Below are 19454 nucleotides of genomic sequence, written 5' to 3' on the forward strand. Positions count from 1 at the left end.
TCCCAGTTGGTTTACACGTCGAATACGTAATGACAACAGCCCATACACAGATGAATTCAGAGCTCTTTCTCTCGGTCCGTTAGACCATGCACGAGGTTTTACCGCGTACAATGTCAACGGCTTCAAGTTCTGTACGGTTGCACGTGATCAGGGATTGCTCACACAAAACTCTGGAGTTTGCGGGACATTCGGAACGAGATGTTATGCTAGCAGTAGTGATGGCGATATGCGCTTTGGAGGCGTCACTTACTATGGAAAGCTAATTGACATTATGAGTTGACTTACCAGCTTTTCACCGTGACACTGTTCAAATGCTCCTGGGCAAATACGACAACTTCACGGGGACTCGCTACTGACCATTTGGGCATCACCTCAGTCAATTTCTCAAGACTTTCATACGGGGGCATCTGAAGATGATGAGCCATATATCCTTGCTTCTGAGGCACACCAAATTTACTATGTCGAGGACGAGAAACATAAAGACTGGAATATGGTCGTTCACCTCAAGCCACGGGATCTTTACGATATGGGTGATGGTGACATTATTTACGACAGTGAACCCTTCCAACCCTCGAATTTTGAAGACTTCTTTCCTCAAGGAGATGATAATTGCCACTTATCAGGTACACGTCTTTTCTTAAATTATTTAAATAATTAACTACTAATACTAATTTTTTCCAAATACAACATAAATTTAACAAATTTTTTTAAAATATGTCCTTTCAGGCCGGATGATGATGGAGAGTAGTAGCATCATTCAAAATAAATATTAACAAATTTTTCGTCCATAAATACATATGTATAAATTAAAATTCGTAAAATTTTTTTAAAATAAAAAAATTTTCATTTGTAGCGGTTCATAACCGCTACAAAATTTTTCATGAAATTGTAATTTGTAGCGTTTATTAACCGCTACAAATTACAATTTTCACGAAATTGTAATTTGTAGCGGTTAATAACCGCTACAAATACAATTTCGTGAAAAAATTTCTAGCGGTTAATAACCGCTACATATGTAACCGCTACTAATTACTAGCGCTTTATATACGCTAGAAAATGAATAACAGCTAAAATGTTATAAAACGCTACAAAAACACCGCTACAAATGTGTCGCTGATCTCTATAAATACCATATCTTCTCTACATTCATTTACTCCATCTCTTTTCTCCTCTCCTAGATCTTCTTCATAATTCTCTCTTTTTTTCTTACTATCCATATTGGGTTTTTTTTCTCTTTACTCTAGGTAAGTGAATTTTATTTTATAATTCATGGTATCTTTTATTTGTTTTTATTTAAAATTTACTAACATATTTATTTCTCCTTTCCTTTCAGATTTTTCTTCTCCACATTTGTCAGCCCTCCTCAACTGATTCAAATACTCATCAACTTAATACTATAGGTTCAATATTCCAAAATATATCATCTTCAATTCAACTATCTTATTAAATATTCAATTAAATTATCTTATTAGATTAAATCACTTCTTTTAACACATTCATAATGTAATTACATATTTTTTATTACAAAATTTGAATATATAAAAGTAACATATAACTAATTATACAAATTAACAAAAATTCTTCAAAATAATTTATTTAATGGTTTTTAAAATTATAATATGAAAAACCATAAATTTTTTTTTCTGGCACGGAACATTTCTAGCGGTTCAGAACCGCTAGAAAATATTTCGTCAAATTTAAATTTCGCGCCAAACTTTCTAGCGGTTAAAAACCGCTAGAAAAGTTTCCCGCCATTCTAAAAATTCAATGGTGTGAAAATTTAATTTCCCAAACATTTCTAGCGGTTCTATAACGCTAGTAATTTTCGCGCGCTACTGAAATTATTTAATTCCCGTTTAGCAGGTTTCTAGCGGTTATAGAACCGCTAGAAAGTTTTTCCGGGGAAAAGTTTCTAGCGGTTATAAAACCGCTAGAACTTTTCCAGGAAAAAATTTCTAGCGGTTTTATAACCGCTACGCTAAGAAATGTGTCTCCTTCAGATATTTCTAGCGGTTCGGAACCGCTAGAAATTTTCTATCGTTTGACCATGATGTGTAGCGGTTGCGATAACCGTTAGAAATTTTTTCTAACACCTGTTTTTCTAGCGGTTTTCCTTAACCGCTACAAAATGTTATTGTTGCGGTTTAAAACCGCTAGAAATGTAACACCATAACCGCTAGAATTAACATATTTTTTTGTAGTTCGGGGTACATGATCTAATGTGACAATTCATTCATGCATGAGTAGCTAAGGTTCTTCTGAATTTATGAGTTTTGAATAAAGATTCTCTTTCATTCTACTTGAGATTTCAGCTCATTTTGATTTTGGACCTTGTTGGAGGAGCAGAAAACACTTCCCCTGGCTGCTGTGAACTTGCTTGACCGATCGGGGTCACTGATAAAGGTCCCTTGTTTATTCCTGTTGGGACCATGAGATTATTTTCATTTCTACAGAGAAGCACTCAAATGTGCCTATATTCTTTCCAGAAACGCTCACAACGCTAGCATGGATGGAATTTATTTCCAATATCCTCCTCCAACGTGTTTGGACCAGTTTGTGTCAACATTGTGAGAGCTTTAACAGGGATGCTTTGTCTCCATGTTTTCTGATTTTTAGATTGTATCTTCTTGCCTTGCTATAAAAAAAAAAAAAAAAGAAAGAGTGAAAAGATTTGACCTCTTTTTTATCTTAGGAACCAAAAATATTCAAGCAGAGAGGCAGCAAAAAACGCAAATGAGATCAAATTTAAGAACCAAAACTAACATAAATCAAATTTTAGGGATTAAAAATGATGTTAATCCTGTATATTTTAAGCAAAAGTTGTCACAATTTAATTAAAAATTATATTAAGATGGATAGTATAATAGAAAATTGTTAGCAAAATAAGTAATACAATTGATCCAATGAGATGTTTATTCAATAGTACATATACCATATACTCCTCTTGTCTTATTTAAGACTTATTTAACTAATTTAATTATATTTAAAAAATTTATCAAATATAATTAATATGACATGTTGTTAAAAATATCTTTATTTAAAATGATTTTTTTTTGGATTCAAAATTTAAAAAAAGCATGATGATGTGTGGAGTGAAACTTTGTGGCAAAAGATTAAATTATTTTCCGATATTTGCCCCAGCTTATATAATATAATAATAATTTGCGACTAAGATTCTAAAATTTATCATAAAATGGTTTTTGATTTTATTAATCTCATTATAATAATTTAAACTAATCTTTTAAAATCTGATAATATAATTAATAATTTATCACACTGAAATTATTGTGAAGTAAGTCTTTGCCAGAAACACTGGGCTTGCAATGGTAACTATTTGTGCTACCCTGTTATTGGGGCCAAATCTTACAGTCAACTATGGTCAATGCAAGTAGCTTGGTTATCCTCAAACTATTTAATGGTGCTAACTAATGTCTCATTAAATTCTTTATTTTGCAATATGCTGATGCTGATGCCTCATTGTTTTATGCCATGGTGGATAATTTGAGGAAAAAATTGTAAATTTCGAAACAAAATGAATTGAGGTTGGGTTGGAGATACAAGCCATTGGAAGGTGGACGGATCTAATTTGATGATTGTGCGGGCAAACTATCCAAGTATCTATAACGTAACACTTTCAATAGAGAATTGTAACAAAATCTCAAAAAAGAAATATAATCACTAAAAAGTTTTCATAACAATTGAACAGTATGTAATGACAAGTCTTAGAGTATAAATGACAACCTTTAACACATATTGAGACTTTATGGTAGTTATATTTCTTATAATTCTTTCTGCTTTCAATACAATCCAAATTTTATTTAGTATTTCTACATATTTAATATACTGATTACGTACATTTATTATATGAATTATATATCTCAATAACAATTGAGCAGCATTTAATGATAAGTTTCAGAATTGGAAATTACAACCTCTAACATGTATTGGGGCTTTATGATAATTATATTCCTTGTAATTCTTCCTACTTTTAGTACAATCAAAATTTTTATTTGGTATTTCTACATATTTAATATACTGATTACATATGTCTATTGTATGAATCACATATTTATTTTACACGTGAAATATTTATATTATGATTTCTTTTTCTTTTTTTTAACTTGATTGATTTGGGGTTGGGAAAAACTTCTTATGCTTCTCTTTTTAATTTTTAGACCACACTCTTCTTGGCACTACTTATTTTTGTTTTTATAATGATTTAAAAGGATAAAACTTTAATACAACTCTTTTAGTCCTGGAATACATTTTTATTTTAAATTTTGATTTTAAGTTGTAGTAATACTTTTTATCTTTTTAAACTACGATATATAGTTCGACGGAAAATCAATATTGAAAGAACCAATTTATCAAAACACATGATATTGTAGAAATAAAATATTGAATCAATCCATGATGTATTTGAAAACTAGAATAATTATTACCCATATAAAAGCCAGTTGAAATTTTAAAGTAATTTTAAATATAAAATTTTAATTTATAATTTATTATCTAAAATATCGCTATTAATTTTCAAAGGGTTTTTGTCCCCAGTATGAAAATCAACTCACTTTTTTTATAAATAATTAACTTAATTAATTTTATTAGTCTACTAAAATTAGTTAAATAGATATTATATTAAAGATGAGAGGCAGTATATTCATTAAACCGATTCCTCCTTTATCTTATTTTCATTCTCTTTACTATTATTATTGAGAAAGGGAGGTATTGACAGACATCTTAAAAAAAAAAAAAAGTAAAATGGAATTTTCTGAAACGTGTAAAAAGTTTTCTCTTTTATTATTTATATGAATAAAATTTTTTTGGATCAGATAGGGATAGCTGATAACGCAATTTTAGGAATATGTATGATTGGACGTGTCTGTCAAAATGGGGAGAATCTGATTTTGTTTATTGGGAATGGGAGGAATTTGTGGTTGGTTGCTCTCCGCAAATCGCAAATTTAGCTTCTCTTCAACTCAGGCAAGGCAAACTTTATTATGACTGTACCTCTTATTACCCGTTTTTTTTTTTTTTTGGCCCTTTACCTTTCTCTGCTAGTCTTTCACGCCACCAATGTTGTTAACTAATTGGCAATTATGTTAAACAACTATTCATTTGTTCAGGAAAAAATAAATAATTATTCATTTGTCGTGGCAAAAATAAAAATAAAAATATATTTGGTTCCTTAACTTTATTCAAAATTTTAGTTTGGCTTCTGAGTTTAAAAAAAAAAAAATATTTTCAATCCTTTAGTTCTAAACTCATTAGTCTTAAATGATGATTTGTTGTGATAATCACGATTATTTTAAAAATTAAATTTAATATGTTAGTAATTAAGGATATTTTTATCAATATTTAAGATATCAATATTATCATTTTTGGTTAATAGTTTTAGGCTTAAAGAATTAAAATATATTTTTTAAAGTTAAGGCACCAAATTAAAATTTTACATAAAATTTAAAAACTAAAAATATATTTTAACCTGAAAAAAAAAAACTACTCTTTATCTTGCCACAATCTTTTTTTAACAACAGATCTATGGCGGATTCAAAAAATCCTCAGAACCTCAGTTGATAAATATTATCAATCTAATTATTATCTATTCTTTTCAATTTTAAATATAGAGCTAGTTAAGACGTTTATTTTAATCTTAAGTATAAAATTTTAATTTATTTTGCGTCAAAAATTTATAAATTTCTTCAAACTTTTAATATTAATTACATATGTTAGGAGTTTTTGTCAAAACAAATAATTAAAGAAGTAATTCTAAAATAATTAACACACATTTTTAATAAATAATTAATTTTTACCTAATATCTCTGTCAATTAATTGGGTAGCCCAGTAGTGGGAATTGTAGGGAGAAGCATTCTAAGATCAGATCTCAATAAAAAAAAAATTAAAATTTTTAATAGCAATAAGTAAGGAGTTGTGATATATTATCACGAAACTTTGTGATTGCTGAGATTTTTAGTACTTATGCTGTGTTTTAAAAACTTTACAGTTTACAGCAATCCTTTCCCAATTATATTGTTGACGGGAAGTACCTGATCGTGGGGATAAATATCTGGAACTGGGGGGGAGGGGTGCTTCCCGGAGTCTTGAGCTTGCGAGGGTAAGGAAATGGCAGGTGCCGCTACGAAGGTTTGCGTAACTGGTGCCGGAGGCTTTCTGGCTTCTTGGCTCGTTAAGCTTCTTCTCTCCAAGCGCTATTTTGTTCATGGCACCGTCAGACAACCTGGTCTCTTTTACTTCCCCTTTCCTGTTCCATTTTCTGCTCGTTCTGATATCGTTTTATGCTCTTGTGGATTAGATCGATTTCAGTTGTTGCACGATTGAATCGCATTGTTTGGATCGACCTCATTTATGGCATTGTTTATGCTATTTTGTTCAATTAATCAAAATATCAAAGTGTTTTTACCTATCCTTGCATCAATTTCTTGAACTATTTATGTTTGATTAGGTAATCAGAAGTATGATCACTTACTCAAATTCGAGGGAGCTTCTGAGAACCTTAAGCTTTTCAGGGCTGAACTCTTAGATTACGGGTCTCTTTCTTCGGCGATTGCTGGTTGTAGAGCTGTTTTCCATGTTGCTAGTCCTGTGCCTTCTACGACTGTATCCAATCCTGAGGCAAGTTTTTACTCCCTGGGTTTACAATAAACTGAATTCCTACTATTTGTTTTATAGCATGTTTAGGAAACTTCTTCCTATGCAAGCTGATTTCATCAGCCGAAATTGTTGTTTTATAACACGGTATTTAAGATTTCATTGTTGTTCGATGGAAATTGCTTCACAGTTGCAAAGTGAAAACAGCCTCCATATTTCATTCAAGTGACGACATAATTATCTTGTATTGATTCATTATGTTGAGATGAAATTCTTTGTTCAAACCTTGAGATATTGTAACCTTTGACATTTGCTGCATGCAAACTATCCCTTGATATTTGCTAGCTGCAATAGGTTTCAGAAATTCCCTTTCTTAAACCAATACAGCAGCAATCCATTATTTATATCGTTTCTTCAATGTAGAACTTGTATGTGGAGTGAGTCCAGCTAGCAATGCCCATGTCTTGATGGCATTTCTGTTTTGTCTCTTTAGTAAACTCGTAATGAAATTTAGGCCATGTTTATTTTTAAATCAAACTACATTAAGTCTTGGATGTTAGGTATCATTTGAGAATTTCAATATTGAGGGTAGGCCTCCTATGATAATTGGCACATGATTTTCCTTTATGTTTTCTCAATGTAGTAATCAAAGCTTTCTACAGGTAGAAATGATTGAACCTTCTGTGACGGGCACTATTAACGTCCTCAAAGCTTGTCTTGAAGCAAAAGTGGAACGCGTTGTCTTTGTATCTTCTCAAACCGCTGTTTCCGTGAACCCGAACTTGCCTAAGGATGCAGTGATCGATGAGTCATGTTGGTCTGATAAAGAGTACTGCAGAAGAACAAAGGTCTGAAGCTGTGTGAATTTTTCTCGCTTATGAGCTTATGGTTTGGATCTGTCACTGGTCCTTGATTTCGAAAGTAACAATGTCTTTAACGGGGCATAGAATGCTATTTCACCTGAATTCAATCACTCAGTTATGAAGATTATTTCCTTACTCTCCTTTCATTCATGATTCAGAACTGGTATTACTATGCGAAGACAGAGGCAGAGTTGCAGGCCCTGGATTTTGCCAGAAACACTGGGCTATCAGTGATAACTATTTGTCCTACTCTGGTGTTGGGGCCAATTTTACAGTCAACTATCGTCAATGCAAGTAGCTTGGTTCTCCTCAAGCTATTTAAAGGTGCCAGTTAATGCCTTATTAAATTCTTTGTACATATTAAAAGAAAAGGAAAAAAAAAGAACTCTTTGTTCACAGTATACTGAATGCTGATGCCTCCTTGTTTTATACTATAGAAACAACTTCATTGCATGTCATCTTAAGACCTGCGTGGCTTTATTTTTGCAATAGAATGAATTTAGGGCTGGCAATTTATTCGGCTACTTCTTTATAACATGATTTTTCTAAAACTGAAGGTCTTGAATCACTGGAGAATAAACAACGGTGGATAGTAGATGTGCGTGATGTGGCTGATGCAATACTGATGGCTTATGAGAAGCCTGAGGCAGAGGGCAGATACATATGCACTGCACATCCTATCATGACGGATGACTTGGTAGAGAAATTAAGGCGTATATACCCAAACTATAGCTACCCTAAAAAGTAAGGTTCAGCTCCGGTGAAAGGAAATAATACTACTACATGATCTGGTTTCTATTTAGTATTTGACAGTTTCTGGGACTGCTCATATGTACTTCGTTTCTCGTTGTTTAATTTTGCGAGTGTTTTTACTTTTGCAGCTTTGTTGAGGTAGATGATTGCATGAAGTTTAGCTCAGAGAAATTGCAGAGGTTGGGTTGGAGATACAGGCCACTGGAAGAAACACTAGTTGATTCTGTTGAGAGCTACAAGGCCACAGGGCTTCTGGAATCAAAATAACTTTGTTTCTGTCTCGGATACACTTTGGAAGTAATATGAATCTTTTAACTTGACGAATGTGATTGTACATAAATGAGGTGGTTGTCTTGTTAAAGTCTAGTTTGCATGATAAGAATGGATAGAGACGCGAGTAGAGTGTTCAAGGTTTTAAATTCTCATGCTTTTTTTTTGGGGGGGGGGGGGGGGGGGGACAATCCGGTTGCCCAATTTGATTGAAAGAATGCATATTTTTAATTAATTTCGAAAGAAAAATACTTTGTTACATGGAAAGGAAGAAAACGAAAAGAAAATGTTGAATGCCGCTAAATTTGGTGTGCAATTAAAAAAAAAAAAAAAAAAGCTTGATGGTTCAGTTATGATTAGGTGCATGAAAATAAAAGGCGGAGGAAATGATTATAGTGCCCCTACTATAAAAAATAATCAAATAATTGGTTTTAATAATTACTAAAAATAAAATATGTTAACATAATTATTTTTACAGGTAATATCTTTTTTTGGCCATATTTATGCAAGCAATAACAATGTTTAGAAATATATTATTTTGATTGTCAGTCATAAATGAATGAAATAGACGAAGTAGCACCTAGCGTACTTAGCAATCTAATCTTACTTATGGTTCAGAGTGTTGTATACACTTCAAATAAAATTAGAATGTTGGAAGGACAAAAAAAAGTAACGCTAAGCTGCTAAATGTATCATAAATATATCATAGTACTGTAATATCCGGATGCAACTTCACCTTTTAAACTACAAGGAGATGATATTTTCTCTTTGGCCAACATCAAATAATCATCAATGATATGATACTCCTCCCATCCTAAATATAGGAGATAGTTAGGAGTTAATTTTGATTTTAAATATAATACTTTAATCAACTTTTTTTCAGTATTTAATTATTTTTTCAAACTAATTTATTTAATTTATAAATTAATACATAATCTAATATTATATGCAGATATTTTAATAAAATCATGTCGTACTTGTCAAAGTTAAACAAATTATTTATCTTTTTTAAATATATTTAAATTGGCTGAATAGTTCTTATACAAACACACTATTAAATATAAAAAAGTGCTAGGCTAAAAAGTATAAAAATATTATGCACTTTTAAATAAAAGGTAAAAAGAAAAATTTATCTATTATAATAATCAAAAGGAGCATCAATCACAATAATAAAATTTTGGATGCAAAAATACCTATAATAATTCAAAAAGTGTACTAAATGTCATTGCTGTTAAATATGGTAAAACGCGGTTCATTTTAAGATGTGGGGCCCACTATTTGTTTTAGGGGGTGTTTGGCAACCTCTAAACCATGATTTCAGAAGCGCTTTTTCGTAAAACGAGGTAAATTCCTTCACACATTTACTTCGTAAACCGTAAAAGCACTTCTGAAACCATAGTTTGGTTTCTATCCAAACACCCCTTAGTATGTTTCGCCTGGCTATTTTGACTTTATATTGTGGCAGACCTCCCCCATTTTTACCCTTGATCTTCCCCTTGAAGCTCTCTCCTAAAACAAAGGACCCACGTCCCCCGCTCTCTCTTTTGCCTAATCGGTATTACTTCAAGTGCTAACTTCCCAGCAAACATAATCTTGTTGATTGTACTGGGTGGCGGTACAGGAGGAGAAGGACGCAGCGGTGGCGGTGGTAACTTTTGTGATGGAGTGGCATCGACAATCGTGGTTGTTGCAGGAGTAGTACTAGGGACGTCGTCTTCTCATGACAGTGGCGAGTCAACAGCGGCGGCTATGGTGGCTACAGCTAGTGGATCGAATTCCAGTGAGGAAGATGTGAGGGAAAGAAGGGAAGAAGGTGATTAGAGCAGTGATAGAGTGGATCGAAACTGATGCCAGATTCAAGGGATCAGATAGAATCAACAATGGCGGATATTTATTATTATCAGCGGGGCTTGTGTACCGATCAATATGTTTAAACTATTCACCAATCTGAGCATTCTGGCATTTAGAATGATTTGAGTAAATAAGTACTTACCTTTCTGGGTATTTGAATTCCTTGGGGACTCTTAAGACGATCTGCTGTAACACGTTTATGCACTTCGTTAATGGAGTTCTGGGTTCGACCCTTCTCTTTCATCTGTTGAATTGAACGCTGCGTTTTACACTCGGGCTCGGTGGTTTTGGATTGAATCAGAGCATTCAGAAGCATTTGAAGGATGTTCTTCATGGGGTTGTATCAAAAGTAAAGAAGATAAGTGAAATCTAAGGAATTTGATTATGATTAGTTTGTAGCCATCCAAAGTACTGAGGCGTATATTAGAATGAGGGAGGACTAGATGATTGTTTGAGAAAGTGTGGTTACGATAGTTGATTTGTGATTAGAGTGGAAAATCTGGTCATTTAAATTTGGCCTTCTGTTTGGACGTAGAGAAATGGGCCACCACAACTGAGGTTGAGAAGAAGACGAAGAGATTTGGTTTGAACCACGAAGGAGTCACAGGAGAAGATACAATTATGCCACATCTGCCTCCACGTCAGTGTTTGCGGTCAAAATATTCTTTTTAAACAGTCAATGTTACTCAATTAAACAGCAATAACACTTTAGGGCCCTTTTTTAATTATCATAGATATTTTTGCATCTAAAATTTTACTATGGTGTCTGATACTCTTTTTGAATATTACAATAGGCAAAATTGTTCCTTCACCCTTGAATAAAAAAAACAAACATATCTCTGCTCCGGAACGAAAGAACACTTTTCAGGTTTCAAAGCAAAAAGAAATACACTTCAATGCACAGCATGGATGTATTTGACTGTGTAGATCAATTTACATTTGAACTCTAAATACGTCCTCGTCTGTGTTTTAGGGCTTGTTCGGATCTATTACCTTCGGTCTTTAATATAAGATCCTGTTTAACTTTTATTTTGATCCTAAATATAAGATCTCAATCTACTTTGTCTCTCACATTTATTTAATTTTTTCTAAGATAATCCTTCTAATAATTATAGTTCTAGTTAATACACTTGATTAGTAAGGATATTTTTGGAAAGATAACACCTATTTAGAATAAATAACTAACTCAACTTACTTTTTTAATCTCCTCAAATTAGTCAACTGACTCTTATAATTAGAACCGGAGGTAGTACTTTTTTTCAAGCATTTATAAGCATGGATGGAATTTAGTTCCAAGATCCTCCTCCTACGTGTTTGGACAAGTTTGTGTCCACATTGTGCGAGCTTTAACAGGGATGCTTTGTCGATTTTTAGATTGTATCTTCTTGCCTTGCAATTAAAAAAAAAAAAAAGAGTGAAAGGATTTGACCTTTTTCTTATTTTAGGAACCAAAAATACTCAAGCAGAGCGGCAACAGAAGCTTAAATGAGATCAAATTTCAAAAATCAAAATTAAAATAAAATCAAATTGCAGGGATTAAAAATTGATGTTAATCCTATGTTTTAGGCAAAAGTTGTCACAATTTAATTAAAAATTATATTGAGATGGATAGTGTAACAGAAATTTTTTAGCAAAATAAGTAATATAATTGATCCAATGAGATGTTCGTTCAATAGTATATATACCATGTATTCTTCTTATCTTACTTAAAACTTATTTAACTAATCTGATTATATTTAAAAATTCTATTAAATATAATTAATATGAAATTTTTTAAAATATCTTTATTTAAAATGAATTTTTTTATTCAAAATTAAAAAAAGTTACGATGATGTGTGGAGTGACACTGTGGCAAAAGCTTAATTTATTTTCCGATATCTGTCACTGCTTGTATAATAATCTGTGACTAACATTCTAAAATTTATCATAAAATATTTTTTTAGTTTATTAATCTAATTATAATAATTTAAACTAATCTTTTAAAATTTGATAATATAATTAATAATTTATCAAACTGAAATTATTGTCAAGCAAGTTTTTGCCAGAAACACTGGGCCTGCAATGGTAACTATTTGTCCTACTCTGTTACTGGGGCCAATCTTACAGTCAACTATAGTCAATGCAAGTAGCTTGGTTCTCCTCAAACTATTTAATGGTGCAAACCAATGCCTTATTAAATTCTTCGTTTTGCAATAAGCTGATGCTGATGCCTCATTGTTTTCTGCCATAGTGGATCATTTGAGGGGAAAAAAATTATAGATTTGAAAAACAAAGTGAATTCAGGTTGAATTGGAGATACAAGCCATTGTAATAAGTATTAGTTGATTTTGTTGAAAGCTAGAAGATACATACATATGTAATATAATGTGCTTGAAGGTGGACGGATCTAATTTGATGATTGTGTGGGCAAACTATTTAAGTACTTATAATGCTTAGTGAGACATAAAGATTATAGTCATTTAACAGCAGATACATTAGTTTCTTACCAATGACCTCATGATAGTCTAATGGCACAAAAGTTTCTTGCAAAGAAAATATTGCAGTTAACCAAAAAAAAAATTGCAGTTATGTAACCATGAGCTTATTAGTGGCTGTCTCTATAATTCAACAAAAAAACAAACAAATAAACACATAAACAGAGAGAGATTAGTTTCCTGGAAAAAAAAAATAGATTCTCTCAGTTAGGTTAAGTTATTACTTATTCGATGTATCAAAGTTGACATTAGAATTTTACTACAAAAACTACCCCTAATAGTTAATCGTATAACATTTTCAAGAGAGAATTGTAACAAAGTATTAAAAGAATATAATTACTAAAAAGTCTCCATAACAATTGAGCAGCATGTAATGACAAGTCTTAGAATACATATAACAACCTCTAACATGTATTGAAACTTTATGATGGTTATATTCTTTCTAATTCTCCCTGCTTTCCATACAGTCCAAATTTTTATTTAGTATTTTTACATATTTAATATACTGATTACGTACATTTATTATATAAATTACATATTTCAATCATAATTGAGCAGCTTGTAATGATAAGTTTCAGAATAAGAAATGACAATCTCTAACATGTATTGGGACTTTATTGTAGTTATATTCCTTGTAATTCTCCTTACTTTTAGTACAACCAAAATTTTTATTTGGCATTTATACATATTTAATATACCGATTAAGTATGTCTATTCATCTATTGTATGAATCACATATTTATTTTACACATTGAATATTTATGTTATGACTTCTTAATTTTTTTTAACTTGATTGATTTGAGGTTGGGAAAAACTTCTTATGCTTCTCTTTTTAATTTTTAGACCACACTCTTATTCGCACTACTCATTTTCGTTTTTATAATGATTTAAAAGGGTAAAACTTTAAAGAACTCTTGTAACAAAACCAAATTTCTGCAGTTTCATAGCAAGTACTAGTGAGTTGCTTTTCTATAGATTTATAACACGAACTTACATATTACCACAGACAAGCTTTCTATACTAGTTTATTGTGTTGAGAAGATATTTCTTCAACTTCCTCCTAATGAATCTTCTCTGTCCTCAATATCATATGGCAAGAAATACTTACCTTTATTCATAATTTCTCTTTCTTTAATACTATTATTATCTTTAAACCAAGAAGAAGGTAAAGCTCGTTGTCTTCCACTGTTACAAAGTCGATGATTCTGGGAAGCTTCAGAGGCTGAGGAAGAAGTGCCCGAATGCTGAAAGACAACTGTTATTCCTAGTCAGATGCCAAGTCAATAATTTTTGGTCAAAGGATTGGTTAATCAGCATGTTAACAGTCAAAGATATTGGATCAAATTGCACCATAAAAATTACTTCAGAATTAAAATTGCAACTAAAAAAAATTCAATCTGGAAAAAAAAAAACTACTTTTTATTCTGCCACACTCTTTTTTTTTAAAAAATAGATCTTTGGCCGATTGAAAATTCCTCAAAACCTCAATTGATAAATATTATCAATCTAATTATTATGTATTATTTTCGGTTTTAAATATAGAGTTAGCTAAGAAGTTTATTTTAATCTTAAATATAAAATCTTAACCTGTTTTACTTTATAAATTTGTAATTTTTTCCAAACTTCAATATTCATTACACATATTAGGAGTTTTTGTCAAGCAGTTCTAACACAAATAATTAAAGTAGATATTTTAAAATAATTAACACATATTTTTATTAAATAATTAATTTTTATCTAAGTTCTCTGTAAATTAATTAGGCAGCCCAGGAATGTTTAAGAGTGGGAATTGCAGAGAGAAACGATTTTAAGGGAAAAAAATAATTATTAAAAAATTCTAATAATAATAAGCAGGAAGTTGTAATATGTTATCACGAAACTCTGTGATTGCTCAGATTTTTAGTAATTGTGCTGTGTTTAAAGAACTCTACAGTTTACAGCAATTCTTCCCCAATTACGTTGTTGACAGGAAGTACGTAGTCGTGGGGATAAATATCTGGAAGTAGGGTGGGTGCTTCCTGATGTCCGAGTTTGCGAGGATAAGGAAATGGCAGGTGCCGCTACGAAGGTTTGCGTAACCGGTGCGGGAGGCTTTCTGGCTTCTTGGCTCGTTAAGCTTCTTCTCTCCAAGCGGTATTTTGTTCATGGCACCGTCAGACAACCTGGTCTCTTTTATTTCCCTTTTCCACTTTCCTTTTCTACTCCTTCTGATATCGTTTATGCTGTTTTGGATTAGATCGATTTCAGTTTTTACACGATTGAATCTCATTGTTTGGATCGATTTCATTTATGGCGTTTTTTTTCTGTTGCATGTCTTACTGGAATGCATAAATTTATGCTATTTTGTTCAACTAATCAAAATATTAAAGTGTTTTTACCTATCCTTACATCAATTTCTTGAACTATTTATGTTTGATTAGGTAATCAGAAGTATGATCACTTACTCAAATTCGAGGGAGCTTCTGAGAACCTTAAGCTTTTCAAGGCTGAACTCTTAGATTACGGGTCTCTTTCTTCGGCGATTGCTGGTTGTAGAGCAGTTTTCCATGTTGCTAGTCCTGTGCCTTCTACGACTGTATCCAATCCTGAGGCAAGTTTTTACTCCCTGGGTTTACAATAAACTGAATTCCTACTATTCGTTTTATAGCTTGTTTAGGACACTTCTTCCTATGCAAGCTCATTTCATCAGCCGAAATTGTTGTTTTATAACACCCGTGTTTAAGATTTCATTGTTGTTTGATGGAAATTGCTTCACAGTTGCAAAGTGAAAACAGCCTCCATATTTCATTCAAGTGACGACATAATTATCTTGTATTGATTCATTATGTTGAGATGAAATTCTGACTTAGTTCAACTCCTAAAATATTGTAACTTCTGCTGTTTGCAAACTATCCCTTGATGTTTGCTAGGTGCAATAGGTTTTAGAGTTCCCCTTCTTAAACTAATGCAGCAGCAATCCATTATTTATATACTCTCTTCAATGTAGTACTTGTATGTGGAGTGAGTCCAGCTAGCAATGCCCAATGCCCACATCTTGATGGCATATCTGTTTTGTCTCTTTAGTAAACTCGTAATGAAATTTAGGCCATGTTTATTTGTAAATCAAACTACATGAAGTCTTGGATGTTAGGTATCTTTTGAGAATTTCAATATTGAGAGTAGGCCTCCTATGATAATTGGCACATGATTTTCCTTTATGTTTTCTCAATGTAGTAATCAAAGCTTTCTACAGGTGGAAATGATTGAACCTTCTGTGACGGGCACTACTAACGTCCTCAAAGCTTGTCTTGAAGCAAAAGTGGAACGGGTTGTCTTTGTATCTTCTCGAGCTGCTGTTTCCATGAACCCAAACTTGCCCAAGGATGCAGTGATTGATGAGTCCTGTTGGTCTGATAAAGAGTACTGCAGAAGAACAAAGGTTTGAAGTTGTGCGAATTCTATCGCTTATGAGCTTATGGTTTGGATCTGTCACTGGTCCTTGGTTTCAAAAGTAACATCGTCTTTAATGGGGCGTAGCATGCTATTTTACTTGAATTCAATCACTCCATAATGAAGATTATTTCCTTACTCTCGTTTCATTCATGATTCAGAACTGGTATTTCTATGCCAAGACAGAGGCAGAGTTGCAGGCCCTGGATTTCGCCAGAAGCACTGGGCTATCAGTGGTAACTATTTGTCCTACTCTGGTGTTGGGGCCAATTTTACAGTCAACTATCGTCAATGCAAGTAGCTTGGTTCTCCTCAAGCTATTTAAAGGTGCCAGTTAATGCCTTATTAAATTCTCTGTACATATTCCCCAAAAAAAAAAAAAAAAAAAAATCTGTGTTCACAGTATACTGAGTGCTGATGCCTTCTTGTTTTATACCATAGAAACAACTTTATTCCATGTCATCTTAAGACCTGCGTGGCTTTTCTTTTAACAATAGAATGAATTTAGGGCTGGCAATTTATTCGGCTACTTCTTTATTGCATGATTTGTCTAAAACTGAAGGTCTTGAATCACTGGAGAATAAACAACGGTGGATAGTAGATGTGCGTGATGTGGCTGATGCGATACTGATGGCTTATGAGAAGCCTGAGGCAGAGGGCAGATACCTATGCACTGCACATCCTATTATGACAGATGAATTGGTAGAGAAATTAAGGCGTATATACCCAAACTATAGCTACCCTAAAAAGTAAGGTTCAGTTCCGGTGGTTTATGAAAACAAAGGAAATAATACGACTATATGCTCTGGTTTCTATTTAGTATTTGACAGTTTCTGGGGCTGCTCATATGTACTTTATTTCACCTTGTTTAATTTTGCTAGTGTTTTTACTTTTGCAGCTTTGTTGAGGTAGATGACTGCATAAAGTTTAGCTCAGAGAAATTGCAGAGGTTGGGTTGGAGATACAGGCCACTGGAAGAAACACTAGTTGATTCTGTTGAGAGCTATAAGGCCACAGGGCTTCTGGAATCAAAATAACTTTGTTTCTTTCTGTCTCAATACACTGTGGAACTAACATGGATCCTTTAAGCTTTCAGAAGTACTTTTTCACAAAACGAGGCTAAAAGCACTTTTAAAACCATAGTTTAGTTTTTACATAAATACCACTTAAGTGACGAATGTGATTGTACTTAAAATAAGGTGGTTGTCTTGTTAAAGTCTAGTTTGCATGATAAGAATGGATAAAGACGTGAGTAGTGTGTTTAAGGTTTTAAATTCTCATGCTGTAGAAAAAGGGGGGAAAAACAATCCAGTTGCCCAATTTGATTGAAAGAATGCATATTTTTAATTAATTTGGAAAAAAATATTTTGATAAAATAGAACGGAACAGAACGAAAAGAAAATGTTGCATGCTACTAAATTTGTTGTGCAATAAAAAAAAAAAAAAGCTTGATAGTTTAGTTATGATTAGGTGCATGAAAATAAAAGGTAGAGGAAATGATTAAAAAATAATCAAATAATTGGTTTTAATAATTACAAACAATAAAATATATTAACATTATTTTTACAAGTAATAACTTTTTTGGGCTATATTTTTACAAGTAATAACAATGTTTAGAAATATATTATTTTGATTGTCAATCATAAAAGAATGAAATAGATAAAATAGCATACAGCACTCTAACATTATTTTTCGATCATACTAAACATTCTAATCTTATCGATGGTTCAAGATGTTGTATACATTACAAATAAAATTAGAATGTTGGAAAGACCAAAAAAAAAAACAGTAACATTAAGCTGCTAAATTTACCATTAATATGTCATAGTACTGTAATATCCGGATGCAGCTTCACCTTTTAAACTACAACAAGATGACATTTTCTTTTTGGCCAACATGAAATAATCATCAATGATATGATACTTCTCCCATCCTAAATATAGGAGATAGTTAGAGAGTTGATTTTGATCTTAAATGTAATATTTTAATCAACTTTTTTCCAGTATTTAGTTATTTTTTCAAATTAATTTATTTAATCTATAAATTAATATATAATCTAATATTATATATGGATATTTTAATAAAATCATGTCATACTTGTCAAAATTAAGCAAATTATTTATCTTATTTAAACATATTTAAATTAGCTGAATAGTTCTTACACAAACACACTATTAAAGTATAAAAAAGTACCAGGCTAAAAGGTACAAAAATATTATGCACTTTTAAATAAAACAAACAAACAAATCTCTACTCCGGAAAGAAAAAACACTTTCAGGTTTCAAAGCAAAAAGAAATACACTTCAATGCACAGCATGAATGTATATGACTGTGTTGATCAATGTACATTTGAACTCTAAATGCGTCCTTGTCTGTCTTTTAGGGCTAGTTCGGATCTGCTCTTTTTTAAGTATTTATAAACACATTCACATAAAGTGCGACAAAATTTTTCTCATATACTTATTTTTCATCTTATAAAACATAATTAAAAAATTATTTTTTGAAGGCTCCTACTGTAATTCTAAAGTACCCCTTAGCTGCCCGCAGACCGGACTAGAAGAAACACAGAGCTCAGAAATATTGGGTTCTCTATTGACAAAAAACCAGCACAAATCATTCTCACTTGTCTGGTTTCACGACAGCAACATGATGAACTCTTGAAAATGATAAAGATATTTCAATGTTGGTCCTAAAGAAAGAATTTTATTTTGCTACAAATAATATTTAGGTGAGTTGGATTTCAAAAGCTTATTGGAATTAAGATATGCTTCTAGGTTCAGAAAGTGCTTACAGGGATATTTATAAATTATCCTCTAATAAGATCCTCATATTGACAACAGGATTCAAACTTATGATCTTATAGGTTATGAGCTGACTGTTTATCATTTAGAACAACTGTTGTTGGCTAGGAAAGAAAATTATGCTTTGTCAGGCTATATAAAGTTATTGTCATTCTCCATAAATAGCCTTATAAGGTGACGGCGTTCAAAAAATGAAGTGCCATCAACCGGAGAAATACAGAATGGGGTAGATTCATCAAAAAGATTAAGAACACTTGCGGCCTTGATTATGGAAATTTTAAATTCTAATGATCTAGCAACTTTAAGATAGTGAATTCATTTTCTCCAAATTTAATCAACTTTAACATTCATTGAGAAAAACTTGGTTTTTTGTTCTTCGATGTGAAAATGAAGATAATAAGTTACA

At 32.0% G+C, this 19454-nt stretch overlaps 2 protein-coding genes across 2 annotated transcripts; both read left to right on the plus strand.

Annotated features, from left to right (window-relative positions):
- The first annotated feature begins 6070 nt into the window (after positions 1-6070).
- On the plus strand, positions 6071-8563 carry LOC114750852 (cinnamoyl-CoA reductase 2). Its single transcript, XM_028939487.1, has 6 exons — positions 6071-6239; positions 6462-6631; positions 7270-7455; positions 7629-7794; positions 8028-8214; positions 8352-8563. The coding sequence occupies exons 1-6, from the start codon at positions 6122-6124 to the stop codon at positions 8488-8490; spliced, it is 966 nt and encodes a 321-aa protein (XP_028795320.1). The 5' UTR covers positions 6071-6121; the 3' UTR covers positions 8491-8563.
- Positions 8564-14813: 6250 nt separating this feature from the next.
- On the plus strand, positions 14814-17521 carry LOC114750853 (cinnamoyl-CoA reductase 2). Its single transcript, XM_028939489.1, has 6 exons — positions 14814-14983; positions 15239-15408; positions 16051-16236; positions 16409-16574; positions 16810-16996; positions 17146-17521. Exons 1-6 carry the CDS (start codon positions 14866-14868, stop codon positions 17282-17284), a joined length of 966 nt encoding a protein of 321 aa, XP_028795322.1. The 5' UTR covers positions 14814-14865; the 3' UTR covers positions 17285-17521.
- The last annotated feature ends 1933 nt before the right edge of the window (positions 17522-19454 follow it).

Source organism: Neltuma alba, unplaced genomic scaffold (assembly GCF_004799145.2).
Source record: "Neltuma alba isolate B1F8T4 unplaced genomic scaffold, ASM479914v2 tig00006658_pilon, whole genome shotgun sequence".
Taxonomy (NCBI): Eukaryota; Viridiplantae; Streptophyta; class Magnoliopsida; order Fabales; family Fabaceae; genus Neltuma; species Neltuma alba.